This window comes from Urtica dioica, chromosome 7 (assembly GCF_054948205.1).
Source record: "Urtica dioica subsp. dioica isolate 48M chromosome 7, U.dioica_male_clone48M_v1_H2, whole genome shotgun sequence".
Lineage (NCBI taxonomy): Eukaryota > Viridiplantae > Streptophyta > Magnoliopsida > Rosales > Urticaceae > Urtica > Urtica dioica.
The window spans coordinates 1,364,483-1,375,246 of record NC_142762.1 but is presented as its reverse complement, the minus strand read 5'-3'; the positions used below and the strand labels follow the sequence as shown (position 1 = coordinate 1,375,246).

General features: G+C 42.2%; 2 protein-coding genes across 2 annotated transcripts; one reads left to right on the top strand and one right to left on the bottom strand.

Moving 5' to 3' along the window:
- Positions 1-545: 545 nt before the first annotated feature.
- Positions 546-3,279, top strand: LOC149390083 (uncharacterized). Its single transcript, XM_089620760.1, has 3 exons — positions 546-1,315; positions 1,515-2,595; positions 2,803-3,279. The coding sequence occupies exons 1-3, from the start codon at positions 783-785 to the stop codon at positions 3,277-3,279; spliced, it is 2,091 nt and encodes a 696-aa protein (XP_089476886.1). The 5' UTR covers positions 546-782.
- A 340-nt stretch (positions 3,280-3,619) lies between these two features.
- Positions 3,620-9,275, bottom strand: LOC149390082 (uncharacterized). Its single transcript, XM_089618503.1, has 10 exons — positions 8,931-9,275; positions 8,020-8,180; positions 7,875-7,946; positions 6,833-7,681; positions 6,589-6,762; positions 5,556-6,218; positions 5,268-5,405; positions 4,682-5,074; positions 3,895-4,376; positions 3,620-3,819 (listed from the first exon to the last, which is right to left on the bottom strand). The coding sequence occupies exons 2-10, from the start codon at positions 8,164-8,166 to the stop codon at positions 3,642-3,644; spliced, it is 3,096 nt and encodes a 1,031-aa protein (XP_089474629.1). The 5' UTR covers positions 8,167-8,180; positions 8,931-9,275; the 3' UTR covers positions 3,620-3,641.
- Between the last annotated feature and the right edge of the window lie 1,489 nt (positions 9,276-10,764).

The following is a 10,764-nucleotide window of genomic DNA, read 5'->3' as shown; positions in this document are numbered from 1 at the left end:
CTTGTTCTTCTAACAACTAAGAGCTATTTTAGTGATTTCGTTCAGTTTGAACGTGTTCCAAAGCTTTTTTGAGTTTTTACTTCGCCAAAAATGGTGTTTGGAATTTCAGTGTTGAAATTTTCCAGGTGTCACGAACTGGATTCACTTCGTGACACTAGTGTCACGAACTGGATTCACTTCGTGACACTAGTGTCACGAACTGGATTCACTTCGTGACACTAGTGTCACGAACTGGATTCACTCCGTGACACTAGTGTCACGAACTGGATTCACTCCGTGACACTAGTGTCACGAACTGGATGTTTTTCCATGTTAATAACCGTCTTTTAATACTCATTTCTAATACTGAGTGAACGTATACAGGTATGGCGGAAATATGTTTATATGCTAAGCATAGCGGGAAATGGGTAAAACCGGGCGTATATCAAGAGGGTGGTACTCTTACGCTTTTACTTCCTACCAAATTGAATTACCAAAGTTTCATGCAAACATTGTATGCTCGGTTGAACGTGACCCCTGCAACGCATTCAATCAACGTCAAGCATGAAGCTGACGGGCTCGTACCGCCAACCATAGACGACGACGAAAGTTTGCGATGTTATTTGTACTTGAGGAAGAACGAACCGAACCGGACGAAGTTGAATCTTGTACTTGAGATTAGTCCGGAGGCATTTCAAGATAAAAAAGCGGATGGCGCGTCTTCTCCACGGGTTGGATCCACTCCAACAGCAAACACAAGCGAGAGTGGATTTGGTTACAATCGAAGCAGGATCATTCCAAACATGCCGAGTCCTATATCCGAGGCACGTGAATGGGACGTACCAAGTCCGGAGGCTTTCGACAATGATACTGTTGGGTTGGATGACATGAATACTGTTAGCCAGGCAACACCCCAACCCAGAAGGTCTCCACCACCAGTTATTTTGTCAATAGAGGCTCCACCACAGACTCAACACCAGGAAGAGCCTCCTCTTCCACCACAGCCGCCAACTCGATCACAAAGAAAAGAGAATGTATCGAGCCAAGAGAATGGGGGGTGTTCGGTTACGGCTCCCGAATCAAATACATGTGTCGAGAGTAACGATATTGAGGTGTTGGATATTTTATCTCCGGTAAGAGTAAAAAAAAAAGGATTATATGCAAACAAAGCGGCGTTGTTGAAGCATTTGCGGATGGATGCAATCAATAATCATTATCGGTTCAAAACGAAGAACTCATCTCCGCTCAAACTTCATGTCATTTGTGCGGGTAAAAATTGTGATTGGGCGGTCCGGGCAGTGAAGCTAAAGAACACGGATTGTTTTGAAATTAGAAGGTAAAATTTCACGACCTAAAAACTGATTTTATTTGAAATTTCATTTCTCTTCGTAGATGAATCAGTCCGTGACAGATCTATCACGACGTGAATCCACTCCTGACACGAGTGGATGTACTTCGTGACAGATATGTCAGGAAATGTATGCCCTTTTAATTTTAAATTGTTTTTGATCGTGTGTATGTGTTTATGGTTCAAGATATGATCCAAAGCACACTTGTTCTGTGGAGGAAAGACAAAAAGGGCAACCGCAAGCTACTGCAGAGTTCGTTGGAGAGAGGGTGAAACACAAATTTATTGATCCAACTGTACATAGTTGTACCCCAAAGGAGATTCAGAGTTACATGCGAACAGAGGTTGGAGTCAATATTTCATACAGAAAAGCATGGAGGGCAAAAGAATGTGCAATACAATCCTTGTATGGGACTGATGATGAGTCATATGCCTCTCTTGCAAAATACAAGTACATGTTAGAGCAAAAGAATCCAGGTTCTCTCATCGACCTAAAAACTGACCGTCATAAATATTTCATGTACTTTTTCGTTTCTTTGGCTCCGTTCAGAGAGGGATGGAAGTATTGTCGGCCTGTTGTAATTGTTGATGCAACCTTCTTGACAAACTATCACAAGGGCAGCATGTTTACGGCTTCCGCGATGGATGCAAATGAGCAAATATTCCCGCTTGCCTATGGTATTGGTGAGTCCGAAACTTCCAAGTCCTGGTTTTATTTCTTCAACAAACTTAAGGAAGCATTGGGGGAGAGGGATAACATGGTCATCGTATCCGACCGAAACACCGGAATCATTAACGCCGCGAAGAAAGTTTTTCCAAGAGCAGAACATGGTTTTTGCGCATACCACGTGAAGAATAACGTCAAGGCAAAATTCAAAAAACTTGGCAAGGAATTCAATTGGAAGTTCTACGGTGCAGCAAAAGCGTATACTATATTTGAATATCAAAAGTTTATGCGCATGTTGGACAAGGAAGACCCGTTGATACGTCCGTACCTTGTCAACGAAGTAGGAAATGAGAAGTGGGCACGTTGTTTTTTCAAGACATCAAGGTATACGATCATAACTTCAAACAACGCAGAGTCTTTGAATGCGTTAACTGTTAAAGCAAGATCATTTCCAATAGTGAAGTGCCTTGATTGGTTGAGGGAGAGAATGCAAGTTTGGTTCTACCAACGACGAGAAAAGGCGGCATCAACTCAAAGTGTGTTGTCAATGGAATATCATACCGAAATGTTAAAAAAACTTGCTGTCTCGGCAAATATGCAGGTTATAGTGTGTTTTTAATTTTTAAATTCTGTCACGAAATGACCCGAGTCCGTGACACTTGTGTCACGGAGTGACTTCAGTCCGTGACACATGTGTCACGGAGTGAATCCACTTCGTGACGCAAGTGTCACGGACTCGGGTCATTTCGTGACACATCTGTCACGGACTGAGTGGTTATGTTTAAACTTTTTTTTGCTTATGTTTTAGGTCCGGCCTTCTGCAGTATACGAATTCGAGGTTTTAGACACAGAAGGAACACCATGGGCAGTGAACTTGATTGATAAGACGTGCTCGTGTCGAGAATTTCAAACTGATCTATTTGTATGTGTCCATGCCATTGCGGCTTGTCGCTTACGCAACCTACCAGTTGAGAGCTATTGTGCAGAGTACTACACGACCGAGTATTGGAAATTGGCGTATGCAGGGGTTATTCATCCTCAAGGAAGTGAATCGTCATGGACTTTTCCCGACGAAATCAAGCAGATCAAAGTAAATCCGCCTAACTTCTTAGGTCGTCCGGCGGGTAGACCTAAGAAGAGAAGGATTCCCTCTCTTGGAGAATCTGATGCCCCGCTTCGTAAATGTTCCCGTTGTGGAGGTGTAGGTCACAATAGAGCTACGTGTCGCAACCCAATTCCACCGGAAATGAGGGCTCCGGGGATGGGACATTGGTTTGGTTTGTAATTCGACACGTTTTATCATTGAATATCTAGAACTTCCTTGGTGTTTTGCTATGTATTACATTTTGAATGTTTTGAACTTTATTGGTATTGAAACAATGTTATTGTTAAGAAATTGAAGTTCTAAGAATACATATATAAAGTTATAAACAATACATACACTTTTAAACTAAGAAATTGAAGTTCTAAGAATACATATATAAAGTTATAAACAATACATACACTTTTAAACTAAGAAATTGAAGTTCTAAGAATACATATATAAAGTTATAAACACATACATACACTTTTAAACTAAGAAATTGAAGTTCTAAGAATACATATATAAAGTTATAAACACATGCGTACAATCATAAACACATAATTTCAAGTTGCCTCAACATTGACATTTCCACGCGTGTGTAGTTTTAGCGCTCCGTGTCGGTATAATTCGGTGGTCATTTTCTGTCGATACATGATCATGTCCTCCTGTTTCAAATCAGACAATGGAAGGTCGTGCGCCAAAAACTCGGCAGTCTTGATCATAAACATGCCACAATCATTTCTGAAGGAACAAAAAACGCATGCTTTAATTGATATGTGTCATTAAGAATGTAAAATTAAGAATTAAAATATTTACCCATTGTCTTGTTGTGGCATTTGATCGTAGTGGACGACCTTGAATATTTCTTCATTGGAGAGTAGAACGCCGGCGACATGCAGAACATATGGCAAAATGGTGGCCAAGTTTCTGACTTCAGTGTCCACGAGCGTTTGGTGTCCACCGGTGGAACTCATGGAGTCGTACACCGTTATACACCTTGAACGCACGTTGACAACAAGAAGATACCAGTGTCCGCCATCTATTACAGGGATGAAGACATCATCGACCCCGTCCCATGGGTCCACCAGTTGCTCCGCTCCAGACTCTCCGGTAATGTGGTCGACGACACATTTTTTCAGTTTCTTCTTTAAGAATACACCCGGATCTTGACTAGCATTGAACTGAGTGTAACTATCTCGGAGATACTTAAAGAAGACCGTGGACATGATGGTGAAGGAGTGACGTAACAAACCCGCCTTTTTCTTCTTCCGGAGGTAGTACATCGCGACGTCCACATGCTGCACGACAAAAGATAAACATAAGCACTAAATACCTCAGTCTGTGACACAAGTGTCACGGAGTGGATTCACTCCGTGACAGATGTGTCACGGACTGAGTACACTCCGTGACAGATGTGTCACGGAGTCAATTCACTCCGTGACACATGTGTCACGGAGTCACTTCACTCCGTGACACATCTGTCACGAAGTGAATTGACTCCGTGACACATCTGTCACGAAGTGAATTGACTCCGTGACACATCTGTCACGAAGTGAGCTGCAAAACAAGACATATTTTAAAAACTACTGACACACATTAATACCTGATCAGACAACCAACCGTCCTCGTGCCACATGTTGTAGAAGAAGGTCTTCTGGTTGATAGCCATCTGTCCAAGTTCCATAGAAGGCGCTATGGTTTCTTCCTCCGGCTTATATTTTGGTTTGCCCTGAGATATGTTCTTGTGGCCCCTCTTCAAGCCGACTTGGAACCACAACTTCATGACGTCAACGTCATCCTGGTCCGGTTGTTTGGTTACCTCCGACAGCGGCAGTTCATCAGGAAGCACGTCTGGAGCATTGGTGAACCTCAGAAAAGGCAACGCCTTTTTGGAAGGAGTAAACCTATCGGGGCTGCGTCGTTGCCGGGTCATATGTTTCTTGATAGGTGAGTCTTCAATAAGGATATGGGGATTCGGTGTCTTCAAGTCATATATCTATCCAACAAGAGAAATAGAGTTCAAGTTTATTGTTGAGTTCAACCATAAAATAATATTTCATAACAATTATATGCTTATTTGAGTTCAAGTTTATATTTGAGTTCAAGTTTATTGTTGAGTTCAACCATAACAATTATATGCTTCTAAACAAGTCAAGAATTAAGTTCAACCATCAAATTAATGGAGGTACCTCTTGAACCCCCTGTGTCCCTAACAACTCATACTCTTCCATAGCCTCTGCATTCATTTGGGCTTCTAGACTGAGAGGCGAATCTTCATCACCCCAAGATTGTTGACCTTGTGTGTTTTCGACGTCACTTTCATCCTCCTGACCATTCAACATGAGTGTAATCAAAATAACGAAATTCAGCGACTCCGTGACACTGTGTCACGCACTAAGTACACTCCGTGACACATCTGTCACGGAGTGAATCCACTCTTAAATAAAAAAATAATATGTCTATTGCATATCTTGTACCTCTTGTTGACTGGTTTGTTTCTTTTTCCCTTTCTCGACTTCCTTTTTCTTCTTCTTTTGGTCGCCATCCTTCTTCTCCTCCTGTTTCTTGCTCTTCTTGGCGCCATCGTCCTTCTTATTCTTGTCGTCTTTGTCCTGCTTATTTTTCTTGTCCCCGTCATCGTCCTTTTTCTTCTTGTCCTCGTCGTCTTTCTTCTTCTTCTCGTCTTCGTCGTCTTTCTTCTTCTTCTCTTCTTCGTCTTTCTTCTTCTTCTCCTCGTCTTCCTCTTTCTTCTTCTTCTCCTCTTCTTCTTTCTTCTTATCCTCTTCTTCTTCTCTCTGCTTCTTCTCTTCTTCTTCCCGCATTTTCTTCTCTTCTTCCTGCATTTTCTTCAGCTTCTCAACATATTCTTCTTCCTCTTTTTTTTTCTTTTCTTTTCCCGCTCTCTTCTTCGCCATCACTTCTTCCCACTTCTTCAATTTGGCCGTTTTCTTCTCCCGGCGCTTCTTTTCTAACTGTAACTCGTTTCTCCAATCGTAGTACTGATCCAGTTCATCAAGAGCCACTCTGTAGCTCTTCACCGCGTCCAAAATTTCTTTTTTGAACTTCCTGTAGTCGTCTTGCATATAGCGGAAACGCTCGTCGAGATTTCCAACTGAGTTTTCGAGAGAGTCGAGCCGGGACTGTCCATGACCAAAATAACAAAGTAAGTTGGCTGACGAGTAAATCCAGTACGTGACACATCTATCACGGAGTGAATCCACTCCGTGACAGATGTGTCACGGAGTGGATTCACTCCGTGACAGATGTGTCACGAAGTGAATCCACTCCGTGACACATCTGTCACGGAGTGGATCCACTCCGTGACACATCTGTCACGGCGTGGATCCACTCCGTGACACATCTGTCACGGCGTGGATCCACTCCGTGACACATCTGTCACGGCGTGGATCCACTCCGTGACAGATGTGTCACGGAGTGGATTCACTCCGTGACAGATGTGTCACGGAGTGGATTCATTTAAATTAAAATAGAAACCCAAAATTGTGTTACCTCAACTGTCTGTGCTTGTGAATGGGACGGTTGTTGTGGTGGTTGTGGTGGTGGTGTTTGTGGTTGTGGGGCGTCTTTTTTGGGTTTCTTCTCCGAGCGTTTGTCCACCCCCGCTGCCGTCGTAGAAGGGGTTGCAACGCTTGAAGAAGTGTCGCCGATTCCGTGAAATTCAACCTATACGTGGGACAAGTTAACAAATGAGTGTGATCAATATTAAGTATGAATTAACCTACAAATTTATTACCTCATTGAAGTTGATTCCTCTCATGGCGGCATCCTGAACAAGTCCGATAGACTTCCACCGACGCATTATTGGCCGAGCTGTGGTGGAGACTTTCTCACAAACCCCCATGTTCGTCAGGAAAGGAAGACACTCGTACCCCCAAACCTGAAGCGGCTCGACGAATCCGGGGAGATGGAGCTTCCTTTTTTTTTTACCTTGCTCCATTGGCTCGCCACCCTTCTCCACAAACTTCCGGACTTCGCCGAGAAGGTAGTTCCACACCACGTTGCCCCATGGATGGCGACCGAATGTGTCCGTGTCCTCCACCGCCTTAATGAGCTCTACGCACGGTGTCCTGTTCTTCGCATCATCCGCCAGGAGGACATTCAAGACGAAGTAAATTTTCAGGTAATTTACCTGAACTTCTGTCGGCCAATCTACGCTCGCCTCCAAGAATTGGTTGACCAAGTTCCGACTCAAATACTTCCCCGGGAAGAATTTTTTGAACAGGCTGTCATTAGAAACAACCCCCTCGAACTTGAATTCCTCGTAGTCATCGACGACTTTGAGGAATGTGATCTCCTGGAAGTCTCTCTTCGTGAACTCCCGGACTCGGCCTCCAATCTCAATCAGAAGCCCGTCAGTGGTTTCGCCCTCGAAGCTCCCGGTCCTCAACACCAAGTGGCTTATAATCGCCGACGACCGGACTATTTTGGGTTGCCCCACGAACTGCCCAAAACATGATTGGGCGAATCCAGCTTGCGTCTCGGCGCTGCGGCCGAGTAAGAGAGCGAGGAAATTTTCCAATCCCCCGTGGAAGTTAAAGGAAAATCCTTCAACGTTGGACTCAGGTATAAACCGTCTCCACTCCTACACATATGAGTCAATGACATTATTAGTGAAACCATTATGCTTGAGTTCGTGACAGATGTGTCACGGACTCACCCACTTCGTGACGGATGTGTCACGGACTCGCTGACTTCGTGACACATCTGTCACGAAGTCATCGAGTCCGTGACACATCTGTCACGAACCAGGATCAAAATGAGTTTCTGACACTCACCTTTCGGGGAGTAGCAGTTGTAGGACTCTCCAAGGCGGTCGCAACGCCCGATGACTCAGCCTTGTTTTTTGGCTATATCAAACACAAAACAAAATCAAATAGGTGCACATACATCTAATTAAGTCACGTCATTTTTATTCTATACCTTCTTTATCTTTGTTGGTGCGACGACGAACGCGTCGTCATCGTTGGAACGCTTGGACGGCGAAATTATTTTCCTTTTCGAAGCCGTCCTAGAACTTCTTCGAACGTTTGAGGCCTCCTCGACCTTGGTTATTTTAGACTTCGTCATTGAATATATAAAACCTGAAACAAATCAAGTCACCAATTTTCAACAACTTCAAGACCAAATACGCACACACACACTCGTCAAACCCTAACATTGTTCAATCAAATATATACACGAGCACGAAACACACACAAACACACACATTCTCGGCCAAACACAATACACACAAACACTCAAAGACAACACATTCTCGGCCAAACACAAATACACTCAAACACCCGAACACAAATACACTCAAACACCCAAACCCAAATACAATCAAACACCCAAATACAACACATTCTCGGCCAAACACAACAAACACTCGCCCAAACACCAAATACACTAAAACACCCAAAAACATTTTGAGCCAAAAACCCTAAATCAACAAACACTCGGCCGAAATAAATGAAATAGAGATACCCATACCTTTTTGAGTAAATGAAATAGGGTTTTAACAAACACTCACAAGTGTCACGGACTCGGGTCATTCCGTGACACACTCGCCCAAACACAAATAATCACAAACACTCAAAGACAACACATTCTCGGCCAAACACAAATACACTCAAACACCCAAACACAAATACACGCAAACACCCAAACCCAAATACAATCAAACGCCCAAATACAACACATTCTCGGCCAAACACAACAAACACTCGCCCAAACACCAAATACACTAAAACACCCAAAAAAATTTGAGCCAAACACCCTAAATCAAATAATTTGAGGTTAAATAGAGTTTTCAATCAATTTGAGGCTTTAATAGAGATCGGCCGATTTACCTTGATATGAAGATGAACACAATCTTTTCTTCTTCTTCACCGATTAACGTCAAGAATGTGATAGAGACCGAGAGCTGGGTCGAGCAGAGGTGCCTTCGTCGCCGAGAGCTGGGTCATGCAGAGGTGGGTTGCGCCTTCGCCGCCGAGATGGGTCGCCGAGGAGTGGGTCGCCGACAGCTGGGTCACCGAATGCTGGGTCGCCGAGAGCTGGGTCGAGCAGAGGTGGGTTGCGCCTTCGCCGCCGAGAGCTGGGTCGCCGAGAGCTGGGTCGTGGGTCCCCGAGATGGGTCGTCGCGATTTTTGAGCGAGAAAGAGAAAGAGAAGGACAGGGAGAGAAAGAGAGACACAGAGGAAGATGATTAGAGAGCGAAATCGTGGGAGGGAAGAGGAAGAGATAGCGAAATCGTGAGAGCGAAAATGTGGGAGGGGTTGGAGGTTTGAAAAATCGTGAGAGAGAGAGGGAGAGAGATAAACCGAGAAGATGAAGAGGTGTAGGTGTGCGAGGGAAAATGGAGAAAATTGGGTTGGGATGGTTTATTTCGTTTAAATGAGTTTTGAGGGTATAATAGTCTTTACCTATTGGTGTAGGTATTACATGTGTCAAATTTTGAGTTTTGGGCTAAATATGGTAAGTGACAACGAGATGGTATTATTAACGTCAAAATCCCTAGTGGGACCCACTCTTAGTGTGGTAATATTTTTTTGGGAGAAAAGTTGCTATAGTAATAGCGTATCTCTTTTAAGTACAACATATAGAATGTATTTTAAATTAATTAAGTACTTAAATAATTAAACTTTAAGTCTCGTTGTTAATTAAAAATCATACAATCAATTAATATAATTATATTACTATATTCTTTTTAATAATTTTCAAACACATTAAATATATATTACAGCATGATTAGCAGGCCTGTTGATTAGTATCTTATGTACGTATTCGTGAATATTTATATATTTATTTTCAAATAAATGTGATTTATTTTCTCAATTTTGTGGCTTATCTTATATATAAAGAAATCACGCAGTAATGTATTATTTTATATTAATAATCGCGCGTTATGGGCGTCCAGATTGGTTTAAACTTTAAATCCAATCGGACGATACTACTGATCACTATTATTTTTGTTTTCGATATAGCCACGCGGTGGCTTTACCTGAGAACCGGATTCAAGTCAACATTGACGGCTTCACTCTAATATATATATATATATATATATATATATATATATATATATATATATATAATCCAGTAAATCAAATTGGCTGTTGCTTTCCCAATCATCCTCTCACGTCAATTTCCACCATAAAATTGGTCTCATCTCTCTAAAAAAAAAATGGTCCCATCTGTTTTTTTTTTTTCTTTTTTTCAAGTTCTTGTCAGAAAATCTATAGAGCAAAAAGGCTATAAAAATTAATCTCAAAACAATGTTTAATCGACTTGGACGCTAGACTCACCATCAAAATCTATTGCTTACAAGCCGGATTTTCCACACGGTCTCTAACTTTTGTCGTAGAATGTCCAGATGTGCTAATTTCACAACGAAATAACGTCCACCATAAAAATAATGTGTTTTTTACTTCACGATGGTCTTTGACTTCTATCGTGAAGAGAGTGTAATTTGTTGAGTTTCCACGACGTGAATGAATCCCATCGTGATGAAAATATTTTTTCTCCTAACGAAATGTAGTTTTTAATGTTGTCTCGCGACATTTATGTTTTCTCTTCATGTATATTTCCACGACAGAAAATATTCACATCGTGGTAAAAGTATGATTAACAATGATTTCATCACGATGAAAATATATAATGTTGTGATTGTTGGTACGGATTTTA

Bases quoted from the DNA above. Each gene is read 5' to 3' on its own strand.
- LOC149390083 (XM_089620760.1), top strand. From the start codon at position 783: ATGCCGAGTCCTATATCCGAGGCACGTGAATGGGACGTACCAAGTCCG. The intron at 1,316-1,514 runs GTAAAATTTCAC...TTATGGTTCAAG, and splicing joins GATTGTTTTGAAATTAGAAG to ATATGATCCAAAGCACACTT. The intron at 2,596-2,802 runs GTTATAGTGTGT...CTTATGTTTTAG, and splicing joins CTGTCTCGGCAAATATGCAG to GTCCGGCCTTCTGCAGTATA.
- LOC149390082 (XM_089618503.1), bottom strand. From the start codon at position 8,166: ATGACGAAGTCTAAAATAACCAAGGTCGAGGAGGCCTCAAACGTTCGA. The intron at 7,947-8,019 runs GTATAGAATAAA...TGTTTGATATAG, and splicing joins CACCAACAAAGATAAAGAAG to CCAAAAAACAAGGCTGAGTC. The intron at 6,219-6,588 runs GTAACACAATTT...GGTCATGGACAG, and splicing joins CACAAGCACAGACAGTTGAG to TCCCGGCTCGACTCTCTCGA.